Below are 17,627 nucleotides of genomic sequence, written 5' to 3'. Positions count from 1 at the left end.
GTATCGGTACTTGTACTACGGGTCTTAAAAAAATGGTATCGTGCAACCCTAGTATGTATATGTGTGTGTGTATGTATGTATATGTGTATATATATATATATATATATATATATATATATGTGTGTATATAAATATATATATGTGTGTATATGTATATGTGTTATATAAAATATATATGTGTGTGTCTAATATAATTATATATATGTGTGTATGTATATGTGTATATAAATAATAATATTGGTGTGTATATAAATATATATAAGTTGTGTGTATATGTATATGTGTATATAATATATATTGTGTGTGTGTGGTGTGTATATGTGTGTGTGTATTATATGATAAAAATATATATGTGTGTGTGTGTGTATGTATGTATATATATATATATATATATATATATATATATATATATATATATATATATATATATATATATAATTATACATGTGTGTGTGTGTAGATATAAATATATATATATATATATATATATATATATATATATTTATATATTTAAGACATAAGTCCATGGATCATCTTAATTACTAATGGGATATTCACTTCCTGGTCAGCAGGAGGCGGCAAAGAGCACCACAGCAGAGCTGTTAAATATCTCCTCCCTTGACTCCCACTCCAGTCATTCTCTTTGCCTACGTTAGTGATAAGAAGTGATAAAGTGAGGTGTTAGAAAAGATTCTTCAATCAAGAATTTATTATTTTTAAAGTTGTACTAGATTGTGCTGCTTTGTCCTAGGGTGAAGCCGTAGTCTATATCAGTCTCTTCAGTAGGGCATTGGTGGCTTTAGAGGAATAAGCAGAAGGGACGTCAGAGTAATTTTCGTTCCTTTCGAAACTTCAAGGGTAAGCCTTCCTCTCCTTCCAAGCAGGAACAGCCCAAGCCTTCCTGGAGGACCAACCAGTCTTGGAACAAGGGAAAGCAATCCAAGAAGCCCGCTATTGACTCAAATGCAGCATGAAGGGCTGCCCCTGATCCGGGACCGAATCTTGTGGGGGGGGGGGCAGACTTTCTTTCTTCGCTCAGGCTTGGGTTCGGGATGTTCAGGACATTGTGTCCCAGGGATACAGACGAGTTAAAGACCTTTCCTCTCAGGCACAGGTTTCTGCTTTCAAGCTTATCTGTAGACCAGATAAAAAAAGAGGCGTTCTTAAACTGTGTTCAGGACCTTTCCGACCTTGGAGTGATAGTTCCTGTTCTAATACACGAACAGTGTCTGGGGTTTTACTCAAATCTGTTCATGGTTCCAAAAAAGAGGGAACCTTCAGACTAATTCTAGATTTTAAAAGTCTAAACAAATTCCTTAGAGTACCGTCCTATTAGTTCCATTGGTTCACAAAGTTTAATTTATGACAACAGTAGATTTAAAGGACACATACCTGCATGTTCCCATCCACAGGGACCATCACAAGTTTGAGGTTCGCATTTGTAGACAAACACTTCGAGTTTGTGGCACTTCCATTCGGCCTTGGCACAGCTCCCAGAATCTTTTCACAGGTTCTGGGATCTCTGTTGGCGGTGCTCCGGTTGCGGGGCATTGCAGTGGTGCCTTATCTAGACGACATTCCAATTCAGGCGCCATCCTTTCAACATGCAAAATCCCACACGGAAATGTTATCCTTCCTGCGATCTCACGGATGGAAGGTGAATTTGGAAAATCGTTCCTTAGTTCCAATTACAAGGGTAGTTTTCTTGGGAACCATAATAGATTCCTTATCAATGAAGATTTTTCTGATAGAAGTCAGGAAATCAAAGATTTTCGATTCTTGTCTAGCACTTCAATCCTCTCCTCGACCATCAGTGGCTCAATATATGGAGGTAATCGGTCTGATGGTTGCGGCCCAGGATATCATCCTGTTTGCCCGTTTCCACCTCAGACCTCTGCAGTTATGCAAGCTCAGGCAGTGGAACGGAGATTATGCGGATTTGTCTCCACGATTACATCTGGATCAGGAGACAAGGGATTCTCTTCTTTGGTGGTTGTCTCGGAATAATCTCTCCCAGGGAACCTGCTTCCGCAGACCCACCAATTGTATCTAGGATGGGGAGCAGTCTGGGGCTCTAAAGGCTCAGGGATCATGGACTTGGACGGTTCTGCCCATAAACATTCTGGAGCTGAGAGCAATCTTCAATGCTCGCCTGGCCTCCGTTAGCCTTGGCCCGGTTTATCAGGTACCAGTCAGACAACATAACTTAGGTGGCTTACATCAACCATCAGGGGGGAAACTCAGAGTTCCTTGGCCATGATAGAGGTAGCCAAGATAATTCAGTGGGCGGAGGCCCACAATTTTTGTCTGTCTGCGATCCACATTCCAGGAGTGGACAACTGGGAAGCAGATTTTGAGGAGACAGACCTTTCACCCGGGTTAGTGGGATCTCCATCCGGAAGGGTTTTCCAGCTTGGTTCTCAAATGGATACAGCTGGAACTGGATCTCATGGCATCTCGCCAGAATGCCAAGCTTCCGAGGTACGGGTCGAGGTCCAGGGATCCTCAGGCGGTACTGATAGATGCTCTGGCAGTCCCTTGGAACTTCAGTCTGGCATACCTATTTCCCCCGTTCGTTCTCCTGCCTCGGGTCATTGCTCGAATCAAACAGGAGAGGGCGTCTGTGATCCTCATCGCACTGGCGTGGCCTCCCAGGATCTGGTATGTAGACTTAGTAGAGATGTCATCTCTTCCACCTTGGAGACTTCCATTGAGGAAGGACCTTCTACTGCAAGGGCCCTTCCTTCACCCAAATCTAGTTTCTCTGAAGCTGACTGCTTGGAGATTGAATGCTTAATTTTTTCTAAGCATGGTTTTTCTGAGTCGGTCATTGAGACCATGATTCAGGCTCGTAAGCCTGTGACTAGAAAGATCTACCATAAGATATGGCATAAATATCTGCATTGGTGTGAATCCAAAGGCTACTCTTGGAGGAGAGTTCGGATTCCTAGAATTTTGTCTTTTCTCCAAAAGGGTTTGGAGAAGGCTTTATCGACAAGCTCCTTAAAGGGTCAAATATCTGCCTTGTCTATTTTATTACACAAACGTCTGGCGGATGTACCAGACGTGCAGTCGTTCTGTCAGGCCTTGGTCAGAATCAGGCCTGTGTTTAAACCGGTTACTCCTCCCTGGAGTCTTAACCTTGTTCTTAAGATTCTTGAACATGCTCCGTTTGAGCCTATGCATTCCTTAGATATTAAACTGTTATCTTTGAAGGTTTTGTTTCTGGTGGTTATTTCATCTACTCCGTAGAGTTTCAGAACTCTCGGCATTGCAGTATGAGTCTCCTTACCTTTTTTCATTCGGATAAGGTTGTTTTGTGTACTAAGTTAATTCTCCATAAAGTGGCTTCAGATCGGAACATTAATCAGAAGATTGTTCCTTCTTTGTGTCCTAATCCTCCTCCTCAGAAGGAACATCTGCTGCACAATCTAGACATGGTGCGTGCATTGAAATTCTATTTACAGGCGACTAAGGATTTTAGTCAGTCTTCTACTCTGTGGTTTTCTCTGGACAACGTAATTGGCAGAAAGCTACGGCTACGTCTTTCTTTGTGACTGAAGAGTATCATTCGCTTGGCCTATGAAACTGCTGGACAGCAGCCTCTTGAGAGTTACGGCTCATTCTATGAGGGCTGTTTCCACTTCCACAGAAGCTTCATTTTTGAATGCACAGGAACAGATTTGCAAGGCTGCAACTTGGCCCTCTCCACACTTTTTCTAAATACTATAAATGTGATACTTTTGCCTCGGCTGAGGTTTCTTTTGGGAGAAGGGTTCTTCAAGCAGTGATGCCTTCCATTTAGGTTCCCTGTCTTGTCCCTCCCTTATCTGTGTCCTCTTGCTTGGGTATTGATTCCCAATAGTGGACTCACAGTGTCATTAGAAAACAAAATTTATGCTTCCTTTCTCTCCTTTTGCTTCGGTCGAATGACTGGGGTTGGAGAGAAGGGAGGTGATATTTAACAGCTTTGCTGTGGTGCTCTTTGCCGCCTACTGCTGGGCAGGATTGATATTCCCAATAGTAATTAGATGATCCGTGGACTCACTGTGTCAAGAAAGAAATACATTTATCAGGTAAGCATAAATTTCGTTTTTGTTTTGTTTTTTTTCTTAGGAATTTAAGAAAAGAGTTCACATATGTGAAGAAATTATGCTGCAATTTTGCTATCCTCGCTTAGATGTGAATGTCAGCAAAGGACTAAATCATTTGCTGAAGAGCCCATTCAGTGTGCACCCAAAAACAGGTAAACCACCCTTTTTTTTTTTTTTCTTTTTTTTTTTCTGTATATCGGTCAGTACTTTTAACGGTTGGATATGCTATATTATAACAGTACAGATCAAGGGTGTCCAAGCTTTTCACTTAACACTGATATGTATGTATGTATGATCAAGTTTAACTCGTGTTAATATGCCAATACTGTTTGGCTAACAGAGGATGTAGGAACATGCAAAGGAGATTAAAGTTTAGTTTTATTAGTATACAATGACACGAATAATATTATCTACTCACACTGATTTAGACTATTCAAGCCTATAAAGTGTTAAAATCCTGGCAGACTGCTCACACGCCCAAATAAGACTGCTGTTAAACGTCTCTCGCTAACCGTCTGTACTCGGATATCCGGATTCACAACAGAGTAACGGTTGCGGTATTGAGGCGTTGGCGTCGTGGCAGCTAATGTACAAATCACCCTATTGGTGATAGTGTAACTAATGACCCCAATGCGTTTCTCCCGGTAATTGCCGGGCTTTCTCAAGAGGAATTTCGTATACCGGTTTCTCCTAATGGTTGATCTTTTATAGTGCTGTCTAAGTACCCGCTATGACTTGCACTTTTGAAGATTCCGGGTTACTGTTATGGTGTTCTGAAAAATGTTTGGACACATTGACTAATTTTTCTTTAATGCCATACATGTGCTCATTCACCCTACGCCTAATCTGTTTCGTGCGGCCCACATAAATTAAGCCACTCCACATTCTTTATGTGGGTCGCACGAAACAGATTAGGCGTAGGGTGAATGAGCACATTTATGGCATTAAAGAAAAATTAGTCAATGTGTCCAAACATTTTTCAGAACACCATAACGGTAAACCTGAATCTTTAAAAGTGCAAGTCAAAGTGTGGGTGGCACCAGCAAGACACAATAGACTATTAGAATTAAGAAAATTGGAAACTTATTGGATATATAAGCTCAAAAGTTTACACCCTCTAGGACTAAATATAGATATCGTTGTGGCAGCATATATGTAAATTAGAACATTTGGAACATATTTATCCCACTTCTTTTAAACATGAATTTCTTTTTAATAACTTTTGATCAATTGGTGTGTTCGTTTTGTTTTATATTATATATAATTTTATATATTATATTTATATGCTTTTTATAAATGTATTTCTATATTCGTAATTCGATAAGCACTAAGAAATGTATTTATTCTTCTCCTTGTGTATTAGAATTAGTATTTCATAAGACCAAAAACGTTAATGTTTTATATTTTTTTTTACATTGAATATGGCAGAGGCACTTTTCCATTTTAGCTGGATTACAGCACGCCATTCCACCACACACTCCCTAGAAATGACTATTTAGATTAGTCCACAGATTAACCAATAGCTGCCAATCAGTTACACACCCCCAGGAGCGGGTAAGACTTAGATGGCACTATAAAAGATCAACCATTAGGAGAAACCAGTATACGAAATTCCTCTTGAGAAAGCCCGGCGATTACAGGGAGAAACGCGTTGGGGTCATTAGTTACACTATCACCAATAGCGTGATTTGTACATTAGCTGCCACAATTCCATCGCCTCAATACCGCAACCGTTACTCTGTTGTGAATTAGGATATCCCTGAGTACAGACTGTTAGCGAGAAATGTTTAACAGCAGTCTTATTTGGCCGTGTAAGCAGTCTGCCAGGATTTTAACAATTTATGGGCTTGAATAGTCTAACTCAGTGTGAGTAGATATTATGCGTGTCATTGTATACTAATAAAACTACACTTGAATCTCCTTTGCTCTCTTTCTTGTTTTGCATGTTCATACTGTTTACCAAAGCCGTGTAAAGGAAGGACGGCTCAAAGAGAGCAGCAGGGTGAATCATTCCTGGGAAGGTGAAAAAAACCACATCTCTACCTCTCTACTACGCAATATGCAAGTTTTGATTTTGTACAATTTCAAATTGAGGTACTGTGTTCTGGATTACCACTTATAACCAAGGAGACTTTTTGGGTTCTCTTTTGAGAGACTTTTTATGCTAGAGACTTCTCACCGTTATTGCATTGTATATACCATATTTTTTTTCCTCTATTTTGCATTTGATAACACACTTTGTGGATTTATGGATTGTTGCATTTAATCTGCCTATTCTTCATTTTTGTATGTTCCCTATGTAGATTGCTGTGATATTTAATTATAATCATTAATCAATATTTCCTTTTAGATATAGGACACAATAGTATCTAATTCCCCATTTAACATCTACGGATATATTTGGTGTATAACAACCAACTAACATTAGGCTGTTGACTTAGAGCTTTAATAGTTTTTTTGTTGGTAACAGAGGGTGTAGTTTTATCAAAGATATTTCAAAGTGTTTTGATATCACTGATTATGTTTTCCTATGTTTGTTTTCCATATATGGTTAACTCTTATTAGACGTTCATCATTATTTAGCACCATACGTGACTTGGTAACCTTATGCAACATAAAACCCATTTAAAATACTATGGCAAAGCTGGATTACATACCCAAAGAAATAAAGATAATTTTGACAAACAACCCATATCCCTGTAGGAGACTCTCAAAGTAGATTTCTTTCTAATGACGCGGTGAGTCAACGGATCATCTAATTACTATTGGGAATATCACTCCTGGCCAGCAGGAGGAGGCAAAGAGCACCACAGCAAAGCTGTTAAATATCCCCTCCCTTCCCTCCAACCCCAGTCATTCTCTTTGCCTACATTAAGAGCAAGGAGGTGGTAAAGTTTAGGTGTTTGGAAGAAGATTCTTCAAGCAAGATTTTATTTTTCAGCAGTACAAGTTTGTTCTGCTTTGTCCTGGGGTGTAGCCGTAGCCCATGTCAGTCTCTTCAGTAGAGCAGTGGTGGCTTTCAAGCAATGTGAACTTGTGGGGTACAATCCTCACTGCGCCTCCCATGTATTTAATGCTGCCCTAACATTAAAAGCCTGAGTAAGATTACTCAGTCTTTGTTTTTCTTTCACCGGTCCATGTGAGGGAGGATACCTCTCAAACCTAGTGAGCTGCCCTGCTGCCAGGCAGATTTCATAGAGGTAAGTGCTAAGTTTATTTTTCTAGGAGACATGCAGAAAAATATTGGCACTTTAACAGTTTATCTGTTGGGACTCATTTATCCTTTTGTGGGTTATAGGACATGACAGGCAGTTTGTGCAGGCACTGGGGACGTGAGGAAGGAACTATAGACTTATTTTTGTTGCTCAGCTTATGGTGGTTTTACTCTCCCAGCGACTTTATTTTCATAATGTCGGCTGGGAGGTTCTGGTTGTAATGCCCACGATGGGCGGGTCTGTTTTTGGAAGCGGCAAAGATTTCTTTCATGTAATTGGCAAGAGTCCATGAGCTAGTGACATATGGGATATACAATCCTACCAGGAGGGGCAAAGTTTCCCAAACCTCAAAATGCCTATAAATGCACCCCTCACCACACCCCCAATTCAGTTTTACAAACTTTGCCTCCTATGGAGGTGGTGAAGTAAGTTTGTGCTAGATTTCTACGTTGATATGCGCTTCTCAGCATTTTTTTTGAAGCCCGGTTCCTCTCAGAGTACAGTGAATGTCAAAGGGATGTGAAGGGAGTATCACCTATTGAATACAATGGTCTTCCTAACGGGGATCTATTTCATAGGTTCTCTGTTATCGGTTGTAGAGATTCATCTCCTACCTCCCTTTTCAGATCGACGATATACTCATATACCATTACCTCTACTGATTCCCGTTTCAGTACTGGTTTGGCTATCTGCTATATGTGGATGGGTGTCTTTTGGTAAGTATGTTTCATTTACTTAAGACTCTCAGCTATGGTTTGGCACTTTATTTAAAGTTCTAAATATATGTTTTGTACTTATATTTGCCATGATTCAGGTTTCAGTATATTACCTTTTTTGCAGACTGTCAGTTTCATATCTGGGAAATGCATTTTTAAGATAAAAATTTTCTTACCTGGGGTTTAGTCTTTTTCTAAATTGACTTTTTTTTTTTTTTAAATTGCGGGCTGTATTAGGCTTGCGAGGGCGCAAAATGACAAAATTTATTGCGTCATTCTTGGCGCAAGATTTTTTGGCGAAAGTTACGTTTGTGACGCAAATTCGTAATTTCCGGCATCTTAGTTGGCGCTGAGTCCTTCACGAGGTTGCGTCATCTGTGACACTAGTGTTCCGTTTCCGGACGTCTTTGGCGCAAAAAAAATATTTTTCAGTTTGTTGTGCGTCATACTTGGCGCCAAATATTTTCATTATTTAAGACCCCATTCATTTTGCCTCTGGCCTTTTTTCTATGTCAGAGGGCTATGCTGTTTGCATTTTTTTCCCTCCATAAGGAAATTGATAATTTTGCTTTATATGTTGTTTTTTCTCTTACATTTTGCAAGATGTCTCAAACTGTTCCTGTATCAGAAGACACTGTTGGAATCCTGCTGACTGATATCAGTCCTACCAAAGCTAAGTTCATTTATTGTAATGTTATGGAGATTATATCTCCAGCTGTGGTTTGTAATAAGTTATCATGATAAACTTTTACATGCAGAGAATATGTATATCAGTAATAATGCATTGTCTGTTGCTATTCTTTTAACATCTAATGTACAAGATATACCTGTGAATTTATAAGAACATTTTTCTGATTCTATTCAGAAGGCTTTGTCTGCCATCCCACCTTCTAATAAAATATAAAGGTCTTTTTTAAACTTCTCATATAGTTGAATTTTCAAATGACAGACAACATACTGAATTATCCTTCTCTGATGAGGATCTATCTGATTCAGAAGATCCTTCATCAGATATTGACACTAACAAATCTACTTATTTATTGTAAATGGAGTATATTCGTTCTTTGTTGAAGTGTTGATTATATTGGATGTTGAGGAGACTAGTCCTCTTGATTTTTAAGCTAGTAAACATTTAAATTCTGTTTATAAACCTCCTGTGGTTACTTCAGAGGTTTTTTCCATTTCCTAATGCTATTTCTGATATAATTTCTAAGGAATGGAATAGGCCTAATACTACTTTTATTCCTTCTTTAAGGTTTTAAAAATTGTATCCTTTGCCAGCAGTTAGATTTGAGTTTTGGGAAAAGATCCCCAAAGTTAATGGGGCTATCTCTACTCTTGCTAAACGTACTACTATTCCTATGGAAAATAGTATTTATTTTAAAGATTCTTCAGATGGGAAACTTGTATCTTATCTAAAGAAGATTAATTTATTTTCAGGTCCTTTTTCTTAGGCCTGCAATTTCTTTGGCTGATGTTGCAGCTGCTTCAACCTTTTGGTTGGAAACTTTAGTGCAACAAGTATCGGATTATGATTTGTCTAGCATTGTTATCTTGATTCAACATGCTAATAATTTCATTTGTGATGCCATTTTTTGATATTATAAAAATTGATGTTAAAATCTATGTCTTCAGCTATTTTAGCTAGTAGAGCTTTGTGGCTTAAATCTTGAAATGCTGATTTGATTTCTATATCCAGATTTCTATTTTCTTTCCTTCCAAGATAATACATTATTTGCTTTACAGTTGGATTCAATACTTTCAACTGTTACTGTGGGGAAGGGAGTTTTTTTTTTTTGCCTCAAGATTAAGTTCTAAGGGTGATTCTAATTGTTTTCGTTTTTAATAAGGAACAGAAACCTAATTCTTCCCCAAGGAATATGTTTCCAATTGGAAGCCTTCTTCAAATTGGAATAATTTCAAACCATTTAAGAGATCAAAGGCAGCCCCCAAGTCTGCATGAAGGTGCGGCCCTTATTCTAGCTTAGCTGGTAGGGGGCAGATTAAGATTTTTCTAAGTTGTTTGGATCATTTCGGTCCAAAATCCTTAGATTCAGAATATTGTTTCTCAGGGGTACAGAATAGGTTTCAGAGTAAGACCACCTGTGAAGTTTTTTTCTCTCACGCATTCCAGCAATCCCACTAAAGGCTCAGACTTTCCTGAAGTGTTTTTCAGACCTGGAGTTATCTGGGGTATTCATGCCAGTTCCGTTTCAAGAACGGGGTCTGGGGTTTTATTCAAAACTGTTCATTGTCCCAAAGAAAGAAAATTAATTCTGACCAATTTTGGATCTAAATTTTTTTTAGAATTTACATGTAAGAGTACCATCTTTCAAAATGGTGACTATAAGGTCTATTCTGCCTTTTGTTTAACAAGGGCATTATATGCCCACAATAGACTTACAGGTTGCATATCTTCATATTCTGTTTCATTCAGATTATTTTCTTTTTCTGAGATTCTCTTTTTTTTTTTTTTTTTTTTTTTTTTTTTTTTAGACAAGCATTACCAATTTGTTGCTCTTCCTTTTCTGGCCTAGCGACAGCTCTAGGAATCTTTTCTAAGGTTCTCGGTGTTTCCTTATTTGGACGATATCTTGGTACTTGCGCAGTCTTTTTTGTTTTGCAGAATCTCATACGAATCAACTTCTGTTGTTCCTTCAAAGACATGGTTGCAGGATCATTTTACCAAAAAAGTTCCTTGATTCCTCAGACAAGGGTCACCTTTTTTTAGGTTTCCAGATAGATTGTTTCAATGTCTCGGTTTCTAAATTTAAATTGGGTTCAGCTTGTTGGAACCTTCAGTCTCTATTTCCTTCAGTAGCTATATGCATGGAAGTTTTAGGTCTCATGACTGCAGCATCAGTCTCGATTCCCTTTGCTCGTTTTCATATGAGACCTCTCCAGCTTTGTATGCTGCATCAATGGTGCAGGGATTATTCTAGGATATCACATTTAATATCCTTGAATCCCAATATTCAACTATCTCTGACTTGGTGGTTAGATCACCATCGTATAGTTCTACGGGTCTCTGGTTCATCCAACCTGGACTATGATCACAACAGATGCAAGTGTTTTCAGGTTGGGGAGTTGTTTGGGGATCTTTGACAGCACAAGGGGTTTGGAAATCTCAAGAGGCGAGATTACCAATAAATATTTTCAGGGCTCTCCAGGCTTGGCCTCTGTTGAAGAGAAGACCATTCAATTGCTTTCAAGACAGACATTTTCACAGCTTTGGCATATGTCAATCATCAGGGTGGGACTCACAGTCCCCTAGCTATGAAGAAGTATCTTTAATACTTTTTTGGGCGGAATACAGCTCTTGTCTAATTTCTGTGGTACATATCCCAGGTGTAGACAATTGGGAAGCGGATTTTTTCAGCCGTTAGATTTTACATTCAGGGGAGTGGTCTCTCCTTCCAGATGTGTTTTCTCAGATTTAGTGGTGGGGTCTTTCAGAAATAGTTCTGATGGCTTCTCATCTAAACAAGGAAACTTTCCAGGTACCTGTCCAGGGATCTTCAGGCGGAAGCAGTGGATGTGTTGAAACTTTCTTGGTGCTACCAATCTGCTTATATTTTCCCGCCTCTAGTTCTTCTTCCATGAGTGATATCCATAATCATCATGGGACAGTTATTTGTATTGCTGGTAGTTCCAGCATGGTCTTAAAGGTTTTTTTCCATCAGGATTTCAAATCATTAAATTTGAAGGTATGGAAATTAAACGCCTAGTGCTTAGTCATAGAGGTTTCTCTGACTCAGTGATTTATACTATATTACAGGCTCGTAAATCTATTTTTAGAAAGATTTATTGTCGAGTTTGGAAGATTCATTTGCATGGTGTTCTTCTCATATGTTCACTTGGCATTCTTTCAGAATTCCTAGATTTTTACAGTTTCTTCAGGATGGTTTTAATAAGGTTTTGTTTGCAAGTTCCTTGAAGGGACAAATCTCTGCTTTCTGTCTCATTTCACAGAAGGATTGCTAAGCTTCCTGATATTCACTGTTTTGTACAGGCTTTGGTTTGTATCAAGCCTGTCATTAAATCAATCTCTCCACCTTGGAGTCTTATTTTGGTTTTGAAGGCTTTACAGCCTCCTCCATTTGTACCTATGCTCTCTTTGGACATTAAAATACTTTCTTTGAATGTGTTGTTCCTTTTGGCCATCTTTTCTCCTAGAAGAGTTGCTGAATTATCTGCTCTTTCTTGTGAATCTCTTTTTCTGATTTTTTTAATCAGGATAAGGCGGTTTTGCGGACTTCATTTAAATTCTTACCTAAGGTTGTGAATTCTATCAACATTTTTAGAGAAATTGTTGTCCCTTCCTTGTGTCCTAATTCAGAGAATTACAGCTCATTTTACTTGATTAGTCTCCTCTTCGTGGGCTTTTAAGAATAAAGCTTCAGTTGTTCAGATTTGCAAAGCAGTAACCTGTTCTTCTTTGCATACATTTACTAGATTCTACTGTTTTGATGTATCCGCTTCTTCAGAAGCAGTTTTTTGGTAGAAAAGTTTTTCAGGCAGCTGATTCAGTTTGATTCTTCTGCTTTTGTTTTAAGTTTTTTCTTTTCATTTAATGAGAATTAACTTAGATTTTGGGTTGTGGATTTTCTTTTCAGCGAAAAATGGCTGTTTTTATTTTTATCCCTCCCTCTCTAGTGACTCTTGCGTGGAGTTCCACATCTTGGGTATTTCTATCCCATAAGTCACTAGCTCATGGACTCTTGCCAATTACATGAAAGAAAACATAATTTATGTAAGAATTTACCTGATAAACTAATTTCTTTCATATTGGCAAGAGTCCATGAGGCCCACCCTTTTTTTGGTGGTTATGATTTTTTGTATAAAGCACAATTTACAAATTTCTTTGATGCTTTTTACTCTTTTTTTTTTTTTTTTTTTTTTTATCACCCCACTTCTTGGCTATTCGTTAAACTGAATTGTGGGTGTGGTGAGGGGTGTATTTATAGGCATTTTGAGGTTTGGGGAAACTTTGCCCCTCCTGGTAGGATTGTATATCCCATACGTCACTAGCTCATGGACTCTTGCCAATATGAAAGAAATGAATTTCTCCAACATAGGTGTGTCCGGTCCACGGCGTCATCCTTACTTGTGGGATATTCTCTTCCCCAACAGGAAATGGCAAAGAGCCCAGCAAAGCTGGTCACATGATCCCTCCTAGGCTCCGCCTTCCCCAGTCATTCTCTTTGCCGTTGCACAGGCAACATCTCCACGGAGATGGCTCAGAGTTTTTTGGTGTTTAAATGTAGTTTTTATTCTTCTATCAAGAGTTTGTTATTTTAAAATAGTGCTGGTATGTACTATTTACTCTGAAACAGAAAAGAGATGAAGATTTCTGTTTGTAAGAGGAAAATGATTTTAGCAACCGTTACTAAAATCGATGGCTGTTTCCACACAGGACTGTTGAGAGGAATTAACTTCAGTTGGGGGAAACAGTGAGCAGACTTTGGCTGCTTGATGTATGACACATTTCTAACAAGACTTGGTAATGCTGGAAGCTGTCATTTTCCCTATGGGATCCGGTAAGCCATTTTCTTAATTTTCAATATAAGAATAAAAGGGCTTCACAAGGGCTTTAAAGACTAGTAGACATTTTTCTGGGCCAAAACGATTACTTTATAAGCATATTTAATGGTTTATAACTTTGGAGAGTTATTTTAATCTTGGGAATTTTATTAAAAAAACGGCAGGCACTGTATTGGACACCTTTTTCACTGGGGGCCTTTTCTAGTCATAGGCAGAGCCTCATTTTCGCGCCACTAATGCGCAGTTGTTTTTGAGAAGCAAGGCATGCAGATGCATGTGTGAGGAGCTCAGCCACTGAAAAAGCTTATTGAAGGCGTCATTTGGTATCGTATTCCCCTCTGGGCTTGGTTGGGTCTCAGCAAAGCAGATACCAGGGACTGTATAGGGGTTAAATGTAAAAACGGCTCCGGTTCCGTTATTTTAAGAGTTAAAGCTTTCAAATTTGGTGTGCAATACTTTTAAGGCTTTATGACACTGTGGTGAAATTTTGGTGAATTTTGAACATTTCCTTCATACTTTTGCGTATATTCAGTAAAAAAGTGTGTTCAGTTTAAAATTTAAAGAGACAGTAACGGTTTTATTTTAAAACGTTTTTTGTGCTTTGTTATCAAGTTTATGCCTATTAACATGTCTGAACTATCAGATAGACAATGTTCTGTATGTTCGGAAGCCAAGGTTCCTCTCCATTTAAATATATGTGATGAATGTGACAAACAAAGTAGGGACAATGATGCCACTGATAATGTTGCCCAAAATGATTCCTTAAGTGAGGGGAGTAAGCATGGTACTGCATCATCTCCTTCTATGTCTACACCAGTCTTGCCCACTCAGGAGGTCCCTAGTGAATCTAGTGCGCCAATTCTCCTCACTATGCAACCATTAACGGCTGTAATGGATAATTCTATTAAAAACATTTTAGCCAAAATGCCCACTTATCAGCGAAAGCGCGACTGCTCTGTTTTAGATACTGAAGAGCATGAGGACGCTGATGATAATGGTTCTGACATGCCCTTACACCAGTCTGAAGGGGCTAGGGAGGTTTTGTCTGAGGGAGAAATTTCAGATTCAGGAAAAATTTCTCAACAAGCTGAACCGGACGTTATTACATTTAAATTTAAATTGGAACATCTCCGCGCTCTGCTTAAGGAGGTGTTATCTACTCTGGATGATTGTGACAATTTGGTCATTCCAGAGAAATTATGTAAGATGGACAGGTTCCTAGAGGTCCCGGTGCCCCCCGAAGCTTTTCCTATACCCAAGCGGGTGGCGGACATTGTAAATAAAGAATGGGAAAGGCCCGGCATACCTTTTGTCCCTCCCCCTATATTTAAGAAATTATTTCCTATGGTCGACCCCAGGAAGGACTTATGGCAGACAGTCCCCAAGGTCGAGGGGGCGGTTTCTACTATAAACAAACGCACCACTATCCCTATAGAAGATAGTTGTGCTTTCAAAGATCCTATGGATAAAAAATTAGAGGGTTTGCTTAAAAAGATGTTTGTTCAGCAAGGTTACCTTCTACAACCAATTTCATGCATTGTTCCTGTCACTACAGCAGCGTGTTTCTGGTTCGAGGAACTAGAAAAGTCGCTCAATCAAGCATCCTCTTATGAGGAGGTTATGGACAGAGTTCAAGCACTTAAGTTGGCTAACTCTTTTACCTTAGACGCCACTTTGCAATTAGCTAGATTAGCGGCGAAAAATTCAGGTTTTGCTATTGTGGCGCGCAGAGCGCTTTGGCTGAAGTCTTGGTCAGCGGATGTGTCCTCCAAGAACAGATTGCTTAACATCCCTTTCAAGGGGAAAACGCTGTTTGGCCCTGACTTGAAAGAGATTATTTCAGACATCACTGGGGGAAAGGGCCACGCCCTTCCTCAGGATAGGTCTTTTAAGGCTAAAAATAAAACATATTTTCGTCCCTTTCGCAGAAACGGACCAGCCTCGAATTCTACATCCTCTAAGCAAGAGGGTAATTCTTCTCAAACCAAGCCAGCCTGGAGACCGATGCAAGGCTGGAACAAAGGTAAGCAGGCCAAGAAGCCCGCTACCGCTACCAAGACAGCATGAGATGCTGGCCCCCGATCCGGGACCGGATCTGGTGGGGGGCAGACTCTCTCTCTTCGCTCAGGCTTGGGCAAGAGATGTTCAGGATCCTTGGGCGCTAGAAATAGTTTCTCAAGGTTATCTCCTGGAATTCAAGGAACTACCCCCAAGGGGAAGGTTCCACAGGTCTCAATTGTCTTCAGACCAAATAAAAAGACAGGCATTCTTACATTGTGTAGAAGACCTGTTAAAAATGGGAGTGATTCATCCTGTTCCATTAGGAGAACAAGGGATGGGGTTTTACTCCAATCTGTTCATAGTTCCCAAAAAAGAGGGAACATTCAGGCCAATTTTGGATCTCAAGATCCTAAACAAATTTCTCAAGGTCCCATCGTTCAAGATGGAAACCATTCGGACAATTCTTCCTACCATCCAGGAAGGTCAATTCATGACCACGGTGGATTTAAAGGATGCGTATCTACATATTCCTATCCACAAGGAACATCATCGGTTCCTAAGATTCGCCTTTCTGGACAAGCATTACCAGTTTGTGGCACTTCCATTCGGACTAGCCACTGCTCCAAGAATTTTCACAAAGGTACTAGGGTCCCTTCTAGCGGTGCTAAGGCCAAGGGGCATTGCAGTAGTACCCTACTTGGACGACATACTGATTCAAGCGTCGTCTCTACCACAAGCAAAGGCTCATACGGACATTGTCCTAGCCTTTCTCAGATCTCACGGGTGGAAAGTGAACGTAGAAAAAAGTTCTCTATTCCCGTCAACAAGAGTTCCCTTCTTGGGAACAATAATAGACTCCTTGGAAATGAAGATTTTTCTGACAGAAGCCAGAAAATCAAAACTTCTAAGCTCTTGTCAAGTACTTCATTCTGTTCTTCTTCCTTCCATAGCGCAGTGCATGGAAGTAATAGGTTTGATGGTTGCGGCAATGGACATAGTTCCTTTTGCGCGAATTCATCTAAGACCATTACAACTGTGCATGCTCAGACAGTGGAATGGGGATTATACAGATTTGTCCCCGACGATCCAAGTAGATCAGAGGACCAGAGATTCACTCCGTTGGTGGCTGACCCTGGACAACCTGTCCCAAGGGATGAGCTTCAGAAGACCAGAGTGGGTCATTGTAACGACCGACGCCAGCCTGGTGGGCTGGGGCGCGGTCTGGAAACACCTGAAGGCTCAGGGTCTATGGTCTCGGGAAGAATCTCTTCTCCCGATAAACATTCTGGAACTGAGAGCGATATTCAATGCTCTCAAGGCTTGGCCTCAACTAGCAAAGGCCAAATTCATAAGGTTTCAATCAGACAACATGACGACTGTTGCATATATCAACCATCAGGGGGGAACAAGGAGTTCCCTGGCGATGGAAGAAGTGACCAAAGTAATTCAATGGGCGGAGCTTCACTCCTGCCACTTGTCTGCAATCCACATCCCAGGAGTGGAAAATTGGGAAGCGGATTTTCTGAGTCGTCAGACATTTCATCCGGGGGAGTGGGAACTCCATCCGGAAATCTTTGCCCAAATAACTCAATTATGGGGCATTCCAGACATGGATCTGATGGCGTCTCGTCAGAACTTCAAGGTTCCTTGCTACGGGTCCAGATCCAGGGATCCCAAGACGACTCTAGTAGATGCACTAGTAGCGCCCTGGACCTTCAACCTAGCTTATGTGTTCCCACCGTTTCCTCTCATTCCCAGGCTGGTAGCCAGGATCAATCAAGAGAGGGCTTTGGTGATCTTGATAGCTCCTGCGTGGCCACGCAGAACTTGGTATGCAGACCTGGTGAATATGTCATCGGCTCCACCATGGAAGCTACCTTTGAGACGGGACCTTCTTGTTCAAGGTCCGTTCGAACATCCGAATCTGGCATCACTCCAACTGACTGCTTGGAGATTGAACGCTTGATTTTATCAAAGCGTGGGTTCTCAGATTCTGTCATTGATACTCTTATTCAGGCTAGAAAGCCTGTAACTAGGAAAATTTACCATAAAGTATG

At 40.0% G+C, this 17,627-nt stretch overlaps 1 protein-coding gene across 1 annotated transcript in view; it reads left to right on the top strand.

Annotated features, from left to right (window-relative positions):
• Positions 1–17,627, top strand: part of PRIM1 (DNA primase subunit 1) — a 199,340-nt gene that overhangs the window by 69,039 nt on the left and 112,674 nt on the right. The window contains exon 10 of the mRNA XM_053708150.1: positions 4,117–4,246. Within this exon, the coding sequence (XP_053564125.1) occupies positions 4,117–4,246 (130 nt within the window). The remainder of the gene's footprint in view (positions 1–4,116; positions 4,247–17,627) is intronic.

Source organism: Bombina bombina, chromosome 3, assembly GCF_027579735.1.
Source record: "Bombina bombina isolate aBomBom1 chromosome 3, aBomBom1.pri, whole genome shotgun sequence".
Taxonomy (NCBI): domain Eukaryota; kingdom Metazoa; phylum Chordata; class Amphibia; order Anura; family Bombinatoridae; genus Bombina; species Bombina bombina.
This window is presented reverse-complemented; position numbering and strand designations above follow the sequence as displayed.